Raw genomic sequence first — 18,398 nt, 5'->3', positions numbered from 1 at the left:
TTTGGCAGTCTACTACTGACCATTTTATGGGGTAATGATGAAAAATCCACAAAATAAACAGGAAAAAATCTACGAGGTATTACATAAGAGGTTCATTTTATTGAATTTAGACTAACCCACAAGAAAATATTTGCTTTGTGAAGTTTAAGATTAGTTAGGGTCCAAACGGCTGGTCGCTTAGACTTTCTAAGCACAAAAATTGAACAGGCTTGACATGGCATACCAGAAATTCTCAATATTCAAGATTCTGAAGTGTAATATAAGTGAACAATATGTGAAAATAGGCATAATATTGGTTTTCTTTGTTAATTTTTTATGTGAGCTCGCTTCAAATGCACGCAAGAACCTGAAATATACCAGATTTTTAAATTAGACTACAATGCCAGTTCTTATAATGTCTGGAGTGAGTCTTTTTGATCCAACATTTGACCACCAGCTGCTTTTAAAGTTAACGAAGGCATATTTTTCTGGTGAATTAGTCTTATATTTACTAAAATCAGCCTGTTATGTATTACCTTGTAGATTTTTTTCTGTTAACTTTGCGGATTTTTCATCACTATATCATTAAATGGTCAGTAGTAGGCTGCCAAATACTTTTTATTTTACTAAGATTGCTCAAATATTAAGGAAGTAATAATTGTTTCAAAAAAACCAGTTTACGTGGGACACCCTGTATTAGTCTAATATTTACCTTTAGAATTTGAGCAAGAACGAGAGCAGCCAAAGGTGCTAGAGGACTGGGCTTATACACAAAAGTGTTTCCACAGGCCAGGGCAGGAGCAACCTTCCAGCTGCAGGTCTGCAGGGGATAATTCCAGGCTCCAACACCACCTTACAATAAGGACATCCTTGTTATTTCTTTTTATAAATGTAAAAAGTGCACACACAAAAATAAATTTTTTTATCCTTATCTAAAAGTAACTGGATGTATGTCTGTCCATCGGTGTGGCTGTCTGCAACTACGAATGTTCCTAACCCCAGAACCACTTTACAATTTAGCTTCTCATAAATCCTGGGAAGGTTTATAACTTTTTTGTGGCGAGAATACACCACCCTCCAAAAGGAAATAGCCCCTAATAATTCCCCCCATAAAAATAGTTTTACTTTTAAAAAAAACTAAAGTTGAAAATGTAGTGTCTTTCTCACTCCCCACATCAAGTGCCCCTAGAGGCCTCCAGGGGGCGTAGCCGCTAGTATCTTTATAAAATGAAAGATACTGTCATATCGATTAATTGTTTTCTTTGAAAGTGTCAAATTGGCTTTATCATTCTTTATATGAAACATAGATTAAATCCTTGCCTACAACCCCTAACGGTTCTCTAGAAGCAAATCCCCAAGATCCTGAAGGCAACTTGACATGGTGTCCGACTATGCTACCAGCTATCCCTCCATAATATTCAAAACAAGCTGAAATAATAATATATTATTATGACATGGTGTCCAACTATGCTACCAGATATCCCCGGCCCATAGTACTCAAAACAAGCTGAAATGATAAGATATTATTATGCCATGGTGTCCAACTATGCTACCAGCTATCCCCCCATAATACTCAAAACAAGCTAAAATAATAAGATATTTTTATGCCATGGTGTCCAACTATGCTACCAGATATCCCCGGTCCATAGTACTCAAAACAAGCTGAAATAATAAGATATTATTATGCCATGGTGTCCAACTATGCTACCAGCTATCCCCCCATAATACTCAAAACAAGCTGAATAATAAGATATTATTATGACATAGTGTCCAACTATGTCATTTAATTAAATTTTGATTGGTTGGTTCATTAAGTTTAGTGTCAAAACGTTTCAATCACTAATTGTAATCTACAGAAGGGATAATTTTGTGTATGATCAAATTATTGGGGATGGCAATCAATTTATCGAATATTACCTTATCCCTCTAGATCACTGGCTTACCTATAACAGTTTCCATATCAGCTCTAGCTTCCCAAATTGGCTTTCCATTATCTCTAAAATAAACGAGGATGACAACATTCATAAAATCGAAGCCCTGAAACGGGAGGAAAAACGAACTTGTAGAGTATCATAAATTTTTAAGCAGAATATATAAGTAAAAGTCCAAGGAAAATTGTAAGTAAATTTGTTGCAACACAAAATTTTCCCTGTCATAATATCCAGGTATTATATATCCATTTGATTACATAATTTAGTATAGTTATTACTAGTTACAAACAGAATGAATGAGTGTTATAGTACATTTTGATTTTAATAAGCAAGACTAACAGTATTATAGATCTCACAGTTGCATTGCAAAATATAAAAATGATTTTAAAAGGTTTTGCTTCCATTTAATATTTCCAAATCGATTTTTAAGTATTTCGATAGAATTCCTTCAAATCAGATTTTAAAAGAATTGTGATATATTTTATTTTAAGGTTATTTATTGTCTTGTTATGTTAGGTTGCATTAGGTACTGGGTAGCCCCATAGGGTTAGGTCAAAGCAAGTATAGACCCTGCAGGGTTAAGACCACCCCCCCCCCACAACATGGGTTAGGAACAGGAAAACTACGCTTGCCTTATTTTCAATTTATTTTTAAAAATAAGGGGGGGGGGGGGTAGTGAGTTATCACTGCATATACTAACACCGAAATGTTACTAGTAAAAGTAATTAAAACTTAAATCAAGAGCAAGAAGTGCGGATATTATACAATTATGTTATATGCATGTAAGTACTTAGTTTGTAGTGCATATACATAATTTATATGTGGGTGGTGGAAGGACGTTCAATGGGGGGGTAAAGGGTTGATTACCCCCCACCAAAAAAATTAAAATCTTGGACGTCCTTGCCTATTTGATATAAAGATTACCCCCCCAAATGAAGTTGTGGGTGCCTCAAATTTTTTTAAATTTTTACCCTCCCCCCCCCCCCCCCCCCAATAAAATAGCTTTGACACCCTTGGGTGGTGGAAGTATTGTATAACTAAAGTAAGAAAACATAATAAAATATTAATACTCTTGGTTTCCTATTTGTATTGTGTGCGATCATTTACGCAAATTACACTGCACTGGACAAAAGAACTAAGAAAATATCTGTATAATCCATATATAAAAATAACAAGATTTGTGTGTGTGCAGCTTAAAATCTTGCAAACTATTGGACTGATATTGTTCTCTTTTACAATGAAGCTTTTAAAAAATTCTTTTAAAAACAAAAATTGAAAGTTGGGGGTCGACTTTTCGAGAGAAAAAAAGTAATTTCTACAGTTAAAATTCTTCTTTTTCTTGGCTGAAAATTGTACACTAAAATAAACAGGTGACGAACAAAATAATTGCTATTTTCTTACTCTGTTGTCGCGTCAATGAATGAACACCTATTTGTATAGGATTCTTTCTTTCTTACATCATCTCCCCAATGCATTAAACAAATATTTCTTTAAAAACAAATAAAATCAAACACAGAGGACAAAAAAAACATTAATTGCAAAGTAAATACAGCAACTAAATAAGTGTAAATAAACAAACATGGAAAGTGGAAGGGGTAGCAAAGAATAAAATATAAGCCAGATAAGGAATCTGGAATCCTAGGAATGATTATCTTTTCAGGATTATTTATAGGTATTTTTATACCGCTTAAAACGAAGTACGGGCAAAACATGTAACATCAGCTGTTTGGCTGCTAGCAGCTTTTAAAATCCATTAATTTTTGGAGATCATTGATCCCGGGATCATTTTACCGTTAACTGCACCAGACCAAAAACGGAAAAACCGACAAGCAATATAATTTTAAAGATGCAATGGGTTTCTGGCTGTTTATTTTTATTTTTTAAACCCTTAATCATACTATGCTATGATAATATAACACATCTTTATTATAAATGTATATACAGACAATTGCCTTTCTTTCTTTTTCAATGACCTCTTTCGTCTGCTTCTAAATTATATTCTGCTACTTGGCTATGTTAATATAAGCGACACCAAGCATTGGTTGATTTTCAATGACCCAATAAAAAGGTTGCACAAGGTTGATGCGATGGGGAGATACAGTTATTTAACCCTTTCTCCCACTAGTGTTTTACTCTAATGATTGTACACAAATATCAATACAAATAATTTGTAGAGTAGATTTACGAAACATAAAATGCATTGTATAAGTACCATACATTTTGTACATAGAAATGTACATCAATAAACAGCGTTTTTCCTAAAACTGCTTAGTTGAGCAAAGAAACACCCCCCCCCCCCCCCTACTTATTTTGTTACAAATTGAAACTGAGAGGGTGAAAGGGTGTAATTTTTCGCGTGATTTTGCCTCAGGTTAGATTATATTGTGTACTAGGTTAGGGCGCTGCAAGTATTAGTCCTTCAGGGTAAGGGCCCCCGTAAGGGTTAGGCATAAAGAAACAAGGATGACAACATCCATAAGTAGCGAAGCTCAAAAATTAAGGTTGGACATATGGCATGAACTATAGAGCAGTGTAATACAAAATAAAAATTTAAATAAAATAAATCACGAAACCTTTTATGATTTATAATGTAGAATTCTAGGAATCGATATATCATCACAACCGATTGGTATATCTTAATGAAAATTTGTGGAAATATGTAAAATGTATACTTATTCAATCCCTGAAAATTTCAGGCGTCTATCTGGAATAGAATAAAACCTTGAACACTTAAAAAAACTAGGAATCGATCTAGCACCCCTAACAATAAGCAAATCTCAATGAAACTTTTTAGAAGTATGCAAAATTCAAACTTATTTAATCCCTGAAAATTATAGACTGCTATCTTGAATACGACTTGAGAAAATCAGGAAAACTTCAAAGTCTAGGAATCGATCTAGCACCCCACTTAATCGACATATCTTGATGAAACTAAGTGAAAATATGGAGGATGGGAACTTATTTAATCCTTGAAAATGCCAGGCGTCTATCTTGAAAAGGGGCCGAGAAAATCACGTTTCCCCAAAAAACGTTTCAGACGGACAGACAGACATTTCAAATTATACTCTCCACCTTATTTTTAAATATTTTTTTATAAATGAGGCGGGGGGGGTTGCCCCATAGGAATTTGAAGGAAAGCATCCAATAAACAGTTTGTACTAAAACTTGTCAAATAGTTTTGAAAAGCGTGGGTTGAGTTATTACACTTTAAAGGGAGTGTGTATGTAAAATAAAATTCTCATCTGATTATCAAATCCTAACATTTTCTAAGCACCTTTCACAATACTGATCAACCAAAAACGTCCTATTAACAAAAATATGCCATGTTCTTGTTGTATTTTGGGAGGGAAAAATTAAAAACAGGGAAAATCTTAATGTTTTTGTTTATTATAATGTTTCCAGGGATTTTTAACTTGTCATAAAGAGTTGAAACAATTTACCTTCTGTTAAGGATTTATTTTATGACATAAAATTGCCAATTCATATTTAATAACGTAGTAATTAGGTAATGAGAGATGGGCCAACTGAAGTTACTTTGATACTAATAAAAAATCTCTTTTTAGCTTTGTTATTGTATTTGATATTAAATAAGAAATATTGCTAATTAAGGAAACGAGAGCCCGTTTTGCCCTATCTTTGGGATTATATGAATTAGATGAGTTTAAGGTTTGATAATCTGATGTGAAATTTTTTCGTGCACAGTCCCTTTAATCCTAAAAATCTCAGATTTTTAATGGTTGTTTGTTTATATTATTTTAAATCTTCAACAAACCTACAGAAAATCACATAAAACTTTTATCTTGCCAAAAATCACATAAAAAAGAAATAAAAATATCTGTGTTTCTAACCAGAGCTGGATCTTTAAATCATTTTAGTGGTGAGCCAGATCGGGGTGAGCCAACTTCCACCAATGAGAGCACAGCATTTTATGAATTGTCGCGCTGTGATTGGCTGAAATTCGGCTCACTCCGATCTGGCTCACCACTAAAATGGTCTAAAGATCCAGCTCAGATAATTTAACATTGTATGTCATAGAACACACAGTTAATCGCATTCTAAGATCTAAAGGGATTGGGTGATGGAAGTGAAATTAATGTATCCCCTGATTATCAATTATGATAAACAAAATTACCCCATTTTTTCCCTGATCGTAAAACAAATCTGCTCTAAATATGTTTGTATGTATGTGTAAGTATGTTTTTGCCCATAATACAAGCAACAATTAATATGAACAGCAAACAAATGTCGTGCAAATAAAGAGTTGGTTGTCTTTTATATCCTTTGATATTAGAGTTACTTCCCTAAATAAGATATGGTAATAACAAAATGTCTTAGGCTAAAAAGATTCTTGCTATGATACTGCACGATGTTTGTGTGTCCGTGACGATGTATTTGTGTTAATTGCATGGATTTAAATTGAGACTGATAAAATCTTAGGAGCATAGCTTTTAAGTATAAAGCTTGTAAGTTTGTTCAATTTATTTTAAACTTAGATCTCACATCTACAGAAGCATTGCTCTTCTATACTCTGGAGACTTACCTAACATCCAATATTGCCAGATCTTCTGTGTTTTCTCTCAACAATTGTGCAGCTCTATAATAATTATAATCAGAGGATGTTTAATTTCTTACTATTTAAAAAAAAATTACAATAATAAAAAATTATCAAATGTACTTGGTTTCTAGAGGCGAGGTTACTCTATAATTCACTCTTTATGTCAGTCAGTCGGCCCGTAATGCTATCGGGGGTGTATATTACTTTTTCGGCTGCTATTGAAGATAGTGAATATTACTATAACATATGCACATCTAGTCTATATATTGATTGGCCATCTGTCTGTCGTTCAAAAGAAATAAACATTACAGGTTTCGCGATAGATTTTGTAAATACTCTTTCTTTTCTTAGTCTTTACAATTAAATATCTGCTCTATAACTTACTTTGTCCGTTTGTCCATTCTTTGTTTTTTTTATTCGATACTTATGGATGTTGTCATCCTTGTTATCTTTGTTATATATATTTGAAGAGTATTGAAGAAGATTGTAGCTTATGCATTTTGAGGTACATCAAATTGTTCGGATTCGGGATCATGGAAAGAAAACGAAGTAGCGTGTTTCGTTGTATTTTCTAAGTAGCCTTTCTCATATTTCTAGCCCCTGCGGGGAAATCATTAACATTTACCTAACCTAAAATAAACTGTGAAAATACGACGAAACCTGATACTTCGTTTTTTCCCCTGATACAATTGTTTAATAATTCGAGTATGTCCTATTCTGTAGCTCATATCAAATTGCGCAGTTTTTGTACAAAAATTTATTTATAATTTTCTTTGGAAAATGATTAAATTCTGAAAGAATGTTAAAAATGTATTAAAGCCAATTTTAAAATCTTAGGATTACCTTACATGCAAATATTTGGGTACTTTCACTCAAACTTACTTCCTGACCACAGAAATACCCCCCGCCCCCTAAATTTCTTTTTTCAAAGACTTAATTCTAGCCAATGCTGTTTGGTGATATTCTTACGGGGTACTATCCCTCCGAGGCTCTTTTAACATTTACCTAACCTTAACTAAGCATAAAGCGCTTTGAGGTCCAGATGCAATATGACGAAAACTGCCAATATTTGGATGACATGATATTTAATATCATAGGAAAATAAAAATATTTTTAATAGAAAATATATAAAATATTTTTAAAATTTTGATTTGTGAGGTAGGTACTAAAATTGTATTTATGCTCCTAGAGTCTAGGGGTGAAGATTAAACAAAAAGTCCCTAAACTTTAAGGCCCAGAAAAGGTTTATAAAACTTAGGGGGAAAGTATAATTTACAGTCCAATGTCTCCTTCATCTTCCAGAAAAATAATATTATACCTGGTTAAAATTCTGCCTCTCTCCATACCTATCCACAGTACCGATAATAAATCCTTCATGAAATACTTGGGAACATTCCTTATTTTTGTTAGTGGACCATGCTTAGTAAGAGATATAAGTTTTCCGGAATTGTAATGTAGGGAGTAGATTTGAAATCTGCATCAAATTTTAAGGATTTTTTATAAAATTCGTTTTTTGTATAATTCTTTATCTAAAAGCGGAAATACAAATTAAGTTAATTAATTTTGGCATCTGTGATTAGTGTATTTAAAAAATCTGCGCTCTGATTGGATGTTGTACATCATTCAACCAATTAGAGCGCAGGTAGTTTAAAATCCACCTATCCTATTGGTCAAAATTAATTAACTTAAAATGTATTTTCGCTTTTAGATAAAGAATTTTACAAAAAACAAATTTTATAAAAAAAATCCTTAAAATTTGATGCAGATTTCAAATCTACTCCCTACATTAAAATTCCGGAAAACTTATATCTCTTAATGCTTAGCCCCTTCCATTTCTTTAGTAAACATCAAAGAAACGCTCCTTGATAATGCTTTGGGTTAATAAAGCATGTTTTTTACACCATTATATGCGTATGTAGTTTTTTTAATCAACAAAAGACTGGTACCAAAGACATCAATACACTAGCATTTAATCCCTTTTTTGTCTGTAGCTTAGAATCACGCTAACCGCTGAACCGATATGGTTCTTCTTTACAGTGAATCTTTTTATAGGTTTAGGTTTAGGGAAGGATCTTGGACAAAGTAGCTTCGGACAAAGTAGCTTCAGGACAAAGTAGGTGGTTTGGAATTTCGTGGATTTTACAAAAAGCAGTTGGTAGATTTTTACAATTTTTAATATTGTTTTTACAATTTTTAAATTGATGTTTTTACAAATTTTAGGTTAGGTTAGGTTAGGTTATAGGCTAGAGGGCCGAGCGCCAGCGGCTAGGCAGGCCAGGGGGCCGAGCGTTGCGGCCATGATCTTTATTAACAGTGGAGGCTTCTTTGCCCGAAGCTACTTTGTCCGAAGCTTCTTTGTCCTGAAGCTACTTTGTCCTGAAGCTACTTTGTCCTGAAGCTACTTTGTCCGAAGATACTTTGTCCAAGATCCTTAGGGAATGTTTTTAAAGTATTTTGGAGGAGGAAATTTCCACCTTACCAATAAGAAATGACCCCGCCAAAACAAAAAAAATGTATACCATGCAATGTGAAAAAATTGTGTCGTTATTATGTCAACATTTGTTTGCATAATATCAATATTAATATCTGCCATGTGGTCGATATAAATATAGAATGTTTATATTATGACAGCGACGACCATTCTTATTTAAGTCAAATGCTTGAAATTGCATATTGAAGAAACAATACCAATAGTTCTGATAGGGATACATGATGCTGGTCATAATGTCTAAGTAAACATTGAAAGACATTAAAATCGTATTTCGACACTTTGCTCCCAAAGCTTGGGCTATAAATAAAAGTTTACTATTGAAAAAAAGGAGAAAATGTATCAATACTAGAGTATGACAGTTTTATATTAAAAATGTCATTTTTCTTTATCTTAGATATTATACAGATATCCGTTTCTAATTCTTGCAGATTGAACCAATTTATATTTTAGTTCGGAGAAAACAAAAGATATGGGAGAAAATATAAAATAGCCAAAAACCTGCTAAAAAGCAGTCCGACCGCCATGGATGTTTTTAAGTTAGTTTTACTCAATTCTGATATAGGTTTTTGCTACTTAATACTACTACTAAATTATGTTAACCCCTAACTGTCGGTTTTTTTTTGGGGGGGGGGAGTTAAGGGGCGTTGATTTTTGTGTTCATAGATTAAAGTACGAGTACCTTTTTATATTTTTCGCATATTTTTTATTTTCTCTACTGCAAATTAAGATAGATAACTGATTTTTTTAGGATATATTTTCCCGAAAAGCGTTTAGTATACAACTTACTATGAAATTTATTTAAGTCTGGCAGTCTTGTTCGCTCCTTATGGATGTTGTCATTCTTAATTAATAATTATTATTTCGACTTTATAGTTAACACTGTACATATATGAAAGTACATTATTAAGTTATTAATATAATTCCAAGATAACAATAGGATTTATTTTCCTGAGAGATTTGACCAGGATGGAAAAGCTGCTCTTTAAAAAAATAATTATATAATTTTGTATTTCAAAATATAGAGATAAAATTCAGGGATCTAAAGGGATAAGATAATAACTAATAAATTTATGTACATCTCAAATGATGATACAAAGAAGTAGTTTACAATTAGTGGTTGAAACGTTTGGACTCTCAACCTTATGAACCAACCAATCAAAATTCAAGATAATTCCCCAAAGTTGTTGGGTCAACAAAAAAGAAAACGTTATTTAAAAACTTTGGGGGGGGGGGATGTATAGTGAAATAAACAGCGCAATGTCCCCTCTCATCCTGGATTAAATCAAAACCTTACAGTCGGGCCCCTTGCCGCACCTTAATCGGTCGGGGGGGGGGGGGGGGGCGTTCAACGCCCCCCCTTATTATCTCAGTTCCTATTAGAGCTAGAGGGCTAATTTTTTTTGTGCAAGTCCCCTGTTTGATAATGAATTTCCGACCTGTTATAAGTCTAAGTCAGTTTTCGCTTCCTTCACCCTTTTATTTAACAACCTTTGTTTTTAGGTCTTTTTTTACTTAAAAATTTCAAACGGCTGTAATTTTCTTATTTTTGAAGCTAGAAGAAAATTTTTTTTCCAGAAAATATTTATCTTTACGTAAATTTTACATTATAAATATCAAAATATAAATTTCAGCTGCCAGCTGCCAGCCGCCGCAGTCGGCGGTCGGCAGGAAAACGGCGGTGGATCTTCATGAAATTTTAATACGTTATGTAGACACTAGCGGTTTCGCCCCTAGCCTCTAGGGGCTTTTTTTAAAAAAATTAAAAATTCTGGTGCTTCGCACCATAGTCTTCCCAGAATTTTTTTGGGGGGTGGGGGAAATTTTAATTTTTTGGGGGGTTGAGGGTGTCCCATCCCCCAAGAAAATAGCTTAAAACCACCACAGGACCAGTAGGTATATTCCCTGAAGAATAGAATCCGATCGGTTCAGTTGTTACCGAGATCTTAAGGAACAGACGGACACAGACGGACAGACATCATTCTACTTTGTATCATAGATGTAAGAAAAGCTTAAGTTTAAAATTTGAAGTCTCTGAGTCAAAAATTGCGGCCACAGGAGCCTTTTAAAGATTTCTGGAGACCTGGAGGATCAGGACCTGCAGGATCATACCTGGAACCTGAAAGTGACTTGAACACCTGAATTTTATATAAGGATGTACTACTAGAGGATTTTTTAGTATTTTTGTATGATAAAATGCTTTGGTTTAGTCAAAAAAAATATTTTTGCTCTTTACCTGGATGACCCTGCCAGGTTTGCTGGCATCCTGTGCCCGCCAGGATGGAGATATTCCAAAAATTCCAACTCTCAGTTATGTGTCATACCCATACTTAAAAAGTCAAGCAGTTTGGGCTCTTTATCTTTCACACACAGAAAATGAGATAGAAAAAACCGGATGGGGTGGCGTTCAACGCCCCCCACCCCCGACCGTTAAGGGTTAATATATCCATTGATAAAAAAAAGTACATTAATGTAATGAATTTTTCTTTCAACAATTCTCTCTAATGAAATCTTTTATTGTTCTTCATTTTGTTGGATAATTGATGAAATTGTCTGGTTTTTAAAAGCAGCAAAACTCACTATTTCTTATTTTAAAAACCATCAAATGGTTTAGATCAGGATAATTTGGGCTAGTTGGGCTTTATAAAAGTTAGGTAAAACCTAAGCAATAGTTAATCGTTTCAGCAAGTCTGGGATCATAAGGGCTTGAGGATTGGGTTAACAGGACAATGCCCGATAAACTGATGTATACCCCGAATGATGGTACACAAAATTATCCCTTTCTGTAGATTATAATTAGTGGTTAAAACTTTTGAAAAGTCAACTTAAAGAGCCACCAATCAAAATTCAATCAAGTTCCCGAAATTGTTAAGCTAACGAATAAAAACCGTTATCACAAAAGTGTAATAAACAAACATCACAATGTGCCTTCTCTCTCTTTGGGTAATTTTTTATATCATCATTGGGGATGTACATAAATTTATCGGCCATTGTCTTATCTCTATAGATCCCTGCTGCGTATTCCTGTACATGACAAAAAAAAAGTTGTACCTGGCACATTTGACCGCTCTGTCAACCTCCAGCTTGCCAGATGCTGGAATGGTGGCCAGAACCTGTCCTGTCCTGGGCTCCAGGTTTTTAAATAGTCCAACAGTATCCACTGGCTCACAGCGACTGGAAAAAAAAACAAGGATGACAGTTTTGCACATAAATAAATGCTATTTATCCATTAAGAGGAAGACAATATGTAGAAACGCTATGCTTCTAAATATAAGTTAGAAAAGCATTATCTATAATACAAAGTAGCTTGATGTCTGTCCGTCTGTCTGTTCCTTAAGATATCGGTAACCACTGAACCGATTGGATTCTACTCTTCAGGGTATATACCTATTGGTCCTGTGGTGGTTTTAAGCTATTTTCTTGTAAGAAATATCCTTGGTCCTTTGTAGAAAATTTCCTTTGTGGAAGATTTTCTTTGTAGAAGATTTCCTTTGTGGAATATTTTTTTTACAAATTTCACCTTACACTTTTTTTACCATCTCTTGTGGCAAAGCCCATAGAGGCTAGGGGCGAAGCCGCTAGTATTATATAAAGTAGTGAGCGTTTTTTGTCTGTCCCGAAGGATCTCGCTAACCGTGGAACCGATATTGTTCTCTTTTACAGTGAAGCTTCTTATAGGTCATGGGAAGGTTTTAAACTATTTTTGGGAAGGGTGTCTTCACCCCCCTCCCCCCAAAAAATATTTTTTTATATTCTTTTGAAACTCAAATTTAATATTGGATGAGGTCGATTTTTCCAATTCCTAACTTAAGTGCCCCTAGAGGCTTCTAGGGGCGTAGCCGCTAGTAATTTATAAGGGTGTAATATACTATATTTATACTAGCGTATACGCATCTAGAAGCATGAAATTGTTTTCAAAAAGATCAAAATAACGTACGGACAATCTTATAACGATTTTGGTGTTGTTACGATTCCTAACATAACTGTTATAGGAATCAGCAAAGTTTGAAATCGATTGGACATTCTAACATGTCTAAATTAAAGAAAAGGGTTAACTGTAACGAACGGACGAACGTACAGACGAACATATCCTAATTATATAAAAGCTTCCCTATTAAAAAGAAAAAGAAACAAGGATGACAACATCCATAAGTAGCGAAGCACAAAAAATTAAGGATATGAATACGTATAAGTAGATTTAAAGTGTATTTATTAAAGTCATGAATAGATTTATTGGAGAAAATAAACACGAAACCTTGTCTTATTTTGTATGATGAAGACGGTTAAAGTAAATTACATACTAGATGCACATATCAATCGGAAAAATATTTTGAAACTGTTAATGCAAAAAAGTTTTAGAATTTAAAAAAGATATGGGGAAATATGTCAAACATATAAAAATAGCCAAAAACCTGCTAAAAGGCAGTTTGGCTGCCATTGTTTCTTTTCTTAAAACGCCAGAAATTTGATTTTAATATCTTTAACTGAAAACTTTTTGAAAATTGGACCATAAACACCAAAGATATGGGGGAAAATCTGAAAAATATAAAAATAGCCAAAAACCTGCAAAAAGGCAGTCTGACCATCATTGTTGTTTTCTTCAAACGACAGGAAATTTAATTTTGATATCTTTAACTGAAAACTTTTTGAAAATTGGACCATAAACACCAAAGATATGGGGGAAAATCTGAAAAATATAAAAATAGCCAAAAACCTGCAAAAAGGCAGTCTGACCATCATTGTTGTTTTCTTCAAACGACAGGAAATTTAATTTTGATTTCTTTAACTGAAAACTTTTTGAAAATTGGACCATAAACACCAAAGATATGGGGGAAAATGTGAAAAATATAAAAATAGCCGAAAACCTGAAAAAAGGCAGTCTGGCCGTCATCGTTGTTTTCTTAAAATGACGGGAAATTTAATTTTGATATCTTTAACTGAAAAAATTTTGAAAATCGGACCATAAACACCAAAGATATGGGTAAAATTTGGAAAATATAAAAATAGCCTAAAACCTGCTAAAAAGCAGTCAGACCGCTATTGATGTTTAAGAGTTAATTGTGCTCTTAATAATGGGAATGTTGTCAAAAAATTTCAGCTCTTTATCTTTTATATGAGCCGAAAAAATCACGTTTCCCCCAATTCATTAATTACGGACGGACAGACGGACGGACAGACGGACGGACAGACGGACGGACAGACGGACGGACAGACGGACGGACATTGTGAATTATAGAGTAGCTTCGCTACTAAAAACAATCTAGGTGGGGATAAAATATTCTGGGGGCGATTTCTATCGAGCGGGCAGAGGAGCCCTACCCCTAAATCACCCTCAAAGGAAGAAATGATGGACAGACAAACAGACATCATTCTACTTATATTATTGATGCATTTTATGCTTGTATTACTTACCTTCCATTAATCCAGTTGTAAGGTGGTTTAATCCAGTTATTAACTGTAGTAGACATACTTCGGCTGTAGTTTCTATAATCATTAAATAACAAATAGTAATAGAATATCATAGACAAGAGATATGTTAATGGAAGAAAATTAATACAGATATTAAGAATAGACATACTACGGCTATAGGTTCTATAATCATAAAATAACAAATAATAATAGAATATCATAGATAAGAGATATGTTAATGAAAGAAAAATTAATACAGATATTAAAAGTAGACATACTACGGCTGTAGTTTCTATAATCATAAAATAACTAATAATAATAAAATATCATAGACAGAAAATTAATATAGAATATTTTAATATCCGCGGAAAGCTGTCTATAATACGATGCAATAAATAATTATTATTTAATGAAATAATATCACTATATTCCACCGGCCAAAAATAAACAACCATAAAAAGGTTTCTGCTAAACTAAGAAGAAAAAACAGCTGAGATTTTCAAATGAAAGCCCTTTGAATTCACCCGGTTACAGACAAGTTTGAAATATACATATTTTGTTTTATTTAGTTATATATTACATTTAGTTTAATATTTTTTAGTGGCGAATCTACTCTCTAAATGTTCGTCTGTATACTTGTCTGAAAATTAAAGTAAAACAATAGAGGGAAAAGGGGACTTTATGTCGACTTTCAAATGGGTCTTTGTATATCAGCCAATAGCGTTGGAAATGATACCACAGCCAAATCGCTAAATAAAGAGCAGAAAGCAATTTGCTAGCAGACGAAAAATGGCCTCAATACTGGATTCAGGCAATTAATTGTCTTTGTTATACATCTCTACTTTTATAAAATTTTCTCTACTTCTGTGTAAGATAGACTGCTCTTTTTTGTAAAGATTCCCTATACTAATTAGCATCTTGTGTATAATTTACTTGGTAAGTCAGTCATGCTAAAAAAGACTTAAGTTTGTAAATAATAAATATATAAATGAAGGTTTCGTGAGTTTTTATTTTTCAACATACAGTAAAAAGGACATACTTTCGTTTTTAGAATTTCATTATTTAGATGCCTCGCTTGTAATACTGTACCTTGTTGTCCTTGGAATTATAATTACAAAAATCAGATGAATATGATAATTATATTATACAAAAATTTGGTGTCAAAGCTGTTAAAAAGCAGTATGCTTCAAATGAACTTTCTGGTAACAATTATTAAGTTGCTATGCTTCCTAAATTATACATAATTGTTACAGGAATCATCATGCAAAGTTGGAAATCAATAGGACAATTATAACATGTCTAAATTAACAAATATAGTTAACTTTTACAGACGTACGGACTAACTAACCCAAGTATAGAAAAGCTTCGCCTTCAATAATTAGCTGACTATCAATAATAGAGTAGATAGTGAAATATAGACCAGCTATAAATAACATAAATTGCAAAATAATCAGGGATCTAAAGGGATAAGACAACGGCCGATAAATTGTTGTACATCTTCAATAATGATACACAAAATTACCCGTTCTTCTGTAGATTAAGATTAGTGGTTGAAACGTTTGAACACTCAACTAAACGAACCAATCATACAAAATTCACTAAAGACACCAAAGATGCTAAGCTAATAAATAAGAAAGTGTTAATATAAAACTTTGGGGACTGGTGTAATAAACAGTTCATTGTCTCTTCTCTCTCTGGCAAAATAATCATAATAATAAACAGATAACGGCATTATGCGACATTACCCAAAGTCTTATTAGTATATTATATAATGAATATTTATATTTATACTTTTGATCATATCCCAATTCCTGAAAATGAGAAAAGAAAAAAGAAATATATATCCAAAGAAATAAAGACGTAATAGAATATATCAGGAATTAAGTGATACTTAAACTGCTAATATTATTCCTTATTATAGCAGTAACGTAGCTACTCTATAATTAGGCTTTATGTGATTGTTCTTATGTCCGTAAGTTTGTAAAATAAAAACTTTTTTGTTTGTTGCCAGATTTGATCAATTATGAACTGTACATTGTATAAAACTCAAGAAAATTTTATATTCAAAAATACATTTTTTCTTCAAATATCTTCTATTCCATTATATAAAGTAGAATGGTTCTGAAGCTTAAGATTTCGATAACTACTAAACTGATTGAGTTCTCCATTTTATGGAAGCTTCTTATAGGTCCCAGGTTGGTTTAAGGCTATACCTAAGTTTGGTATTAGGCTGTTTGCCTACTTTCTTATTATTTCAACTACATAGCCCCTAGATTCTAAGAGCGCAGCAGCTAATATAGCATAAAACCGTTCTTTTAAATTTAAGATGGCGTATAAAGGTATATGCGTGGAAATTATGTTTTATGTAAAATTATGTCCGTATCTCTTTATTACTGAAGAAAAAAGTTTTTGTTAGCGGGTGGGTAATTTGTTGTAAACATTAGAGTAATCTATATTCACCTATGCAGGGAGTAGGGAGGGGTAATGTGGTAATATAGAGGGGGGTAATTTGTTGTAAATAAAAGGGTAATCTATATTCACCTTAACAGGGAGTAGGGAGGGGTAATGTAGTAATATAGAGGGGGGTAATTTGTTGTAAACATTAGGGTAATTTATATTCACCTATACAGGGAGTAGAGAGGGGTAATGTAGTAATATAGAGGACGGGTAATTTGTTGTAAACATTAGGGTAATCTATATTCACCTATACAGGGAGTAGGAAGGGATAATGTAGTAATATATAGGGTGGGTAATTTGTTGTAAACATTAGGGTAATCTACATTCACCTACACAGGGAGTAGGGAGGAGTAATCTAGTAATATAGAGGGTGGGTAATTTGTTGTAAACATCAGGGTAATCTATATTCACCTATACAGGAAGTAGGGAGGGGGTAATGTAGTAATATAGAGGGTGGGTAATTTGTTATAAAAATTAGGGTAATCTATATTCACCTATACAGGGAGTAGGTAGGGGTAATGTAGTAATATAGAGGGTGGGTAATTTGTTGTAAACATTAGGGTTATCTATATTCACCTATACAGGGAGTAGGGAGGGTTAATGTAGTAATAAAGAGGGGGGTAATTTGTTGTAAACATTAGGGTTATCTATATTCACCTATACAGGGAGTAGGGAGTGGTAATGTGGTAATATTGAGGAGGGCAATTTCTTTTAGACATTAGGGTAATAAAGTCAAGATCTAAAGAGATATGACAATGGCTGATAAATTTATGTACAATAATGATTTAAATTCACCCCTTCTCTAAATTACAATTAGTGGTTGAAACGTTTATATACTCAACTTAATAAACCAACCAATTTAAAATTCAATAAGAGTCCCAAAAGTTGTTGTGCTATTATAAAACACATTATTATAAATCTTTGTGGACTACTGTAATAAACAGCCTAATGTACTTCTCCTGCCTACAATAAAGTATTGTATTCATATCTAACGGACAAACAGAGGAAATGACAAACTTGCTGTCGGGAAGTTGTTAGGTTGTAAACTTGACCACAATGCGTCATTCTATAGACACTATAAATAGTACCTACTGCTGCTATATCTGAAGCATGACATTAATAGGATAGGGTGAATACCTTGGACCTTAAACAGGCGCAACTTTTTACTATACACAGATTAGACTTTCAGACAAAGGTTGTGCAACGAAAGGGTTGTCCATCGGATGAATGAAAGCTTTACACTGCAATTATAAGACGCAGAGTATGTTTGGAGGTGCGTGGAGAGGTCTATAACCCAAAGCGACATCAAGCCGCCAAGGTCAACAACTGTGCCACATAAATAAAAAATCTATCATAGTTCTCCCTTGTCCCTGACTTACCTTACTATTGAGCTTAGTCTCGTGTTCAACATTTTTATTTATATGTAATAATATATTTGTCTAAAAAGAAAATTATTATTGTGTATTACACAAGTTTTATATTTGCCTTTTATCATCTAAGAGGCGTGTTTAAAAAATGTCTTATAAGTCTAAACAAAATTGGATGTTATTTGTTGCGAAATTGCTAAAATCATCATCAT

The 18,398-nt window shown here is 33.2% G+C and overlaps 1 protein-coding gene across 5 annotated transcripts in view; it reads right to left on the bottom strand.

Annotated features, from left to right (window-relative positions):
- Window positions 1–18,272, bottom strand: part of LOC145331401 (4-trimethylaminobutyraldehyde dehydrogenase-like) — a 67,399-nt gene extending 49,127 nt beyond the window's left edge. For all 5 annotated transcript variants that reach the window (XM_080176220.1, XM_080176146.1, XM_080176294.1 and 2 more), the window contains exons 1-9: window positions 18,199–18,272; window positions 14,366–14,437; window positions 12,005–12,127; window positions 9,907–9,936; window positions 7,784–7,813; window positions 6,451–6,504; window positions 1,923–1,975; window positions 1,300–1,407; window positions 692–831 (exon numbers count right to left, since the gene is read on the bottom strand). In XM_080176220.1, the coding sequence (XP_080032346.1) occupies window positions 692–831; window positions 1,300–1,407; window positions 1,923–1,975; window positions 6,451–6,504; window positions 7,784–7,813; window positions 9,907–9,936; window positions 12,005–12,127; window positions 14,366–14,437; window positions 18,199–18,230 (642 nt within the window). In that variant the 5' untranslated portion in view covers window positions 18,231–18,272. The remainder of the gene's footprint in view (window positions 1–691; window positions 832–1,299; window positions 1,408–1,922; window positions 1,976–6,450; window positions 6,505–7,783; window positions 7,814–9,906; window positions 9,937–12,004; window positions 12,128–14,365; window positions 14,438–18,198) is intronic.
- Window positions 18,273–18,398: the final 126 nt, after the last annotated feature.

This window comes from Acartia tonsa, chromosome 1 (assembly GCF_053477335.1).
Source record: "Acartia tonsa isolate MP-2025a chromosome 1, ASM5347733v1, whole genome shotgun sequence".
NCBI lineage: Eukaryota > Metazoa > Arthropoda > Copepoda > Calanoida > Acartiidae > Acartia > Acartia tonsa.
Note: the sequence above shows the minus strand (reverse complement) of the source record. Positions and strands in the feature narration are given on the sequence as shown.